At 37.9% G+C, this 523-nt stretch overlaps 1 protein-coding gene across 1 annotated transcript in view; it reads right to left on the bottom strand.

The window, feature by feature from the left end:
- LOC117797274 (olfactory receptor 4S2-like) overlaps positions 1-523 on the bottom strand; it is a 6,611-nt gene extending 6,088 nt beyond the window's left edge. Inside the window, exon 1 of the mRNA XM_034648662.1 lies at positions 508-523. Within this exon, the coding sequence (XP_034504553.1) occupies positions 508-523 (16 nt within the window). The remainder of the gene's footprint in view (positions 1-507) is intronic.

A 523-nucleotide genomic window follows, 5' to 3' on the forward strand; every position in this document is an offset into this window, starting at 1 on the left:
CTGTTTGCTCAACTGACTGCTGTTCAATGTACATAGGTCCTCATGTGTTTGTGAATTTGACTTAATTCAGTTAAGGTCACTTGAACTTTGGTTTTTCAAATGACCCCCGAATTTCAATGACCTCTGGGTTCCCAATAGCTAATGTTGATTTTTCAGGTTAAAACTCTTCTGACTGTGCAGAGAGTATAAATACAGACTCCAAACTCATTTGTGAGCAATCCCATGGTTATAATTTCCAAGAGGAAGTAATTTTTCTATNATGGTTATAATTTCCAAGAGGAAGCAATTTTTCTATCCATAGGCTAAACCAGCAAGAGTAGTTTGGTCTTTTCCTTGTACTCGATAGTATCCTATTCTGTATATATTTCGAGAGTCCCAGATTAAAAAAAAAATTCAATTCTGCCGAATGCTCTTGCAAGACAGAATTTTCCCCTAATGGCCAAGCGTACTGCCCATCATTTTCATGAACTGCTGTCAGTTTCCATCAGTTTCCCTCTCTCAGAGTACCTGTTTCAGATGCCAT

The sequence above is a fragment of the Ailuropoda melanoleuca genome, chromosome 20 (assembly GCF_002007445.2).
Source record: "Ailuropoda melanoleuca isolate Jingjing chromosome 20, ASM200744v2, whole genome shotgun sequence".
Taxonomy (NCBI): domain Eukaryota; kingdom Metazoa; phylum Chordata; class Mammalia; order Carnivora; family Ursidae; genus Ailuropoda; species Ailuropoda melanoleuca.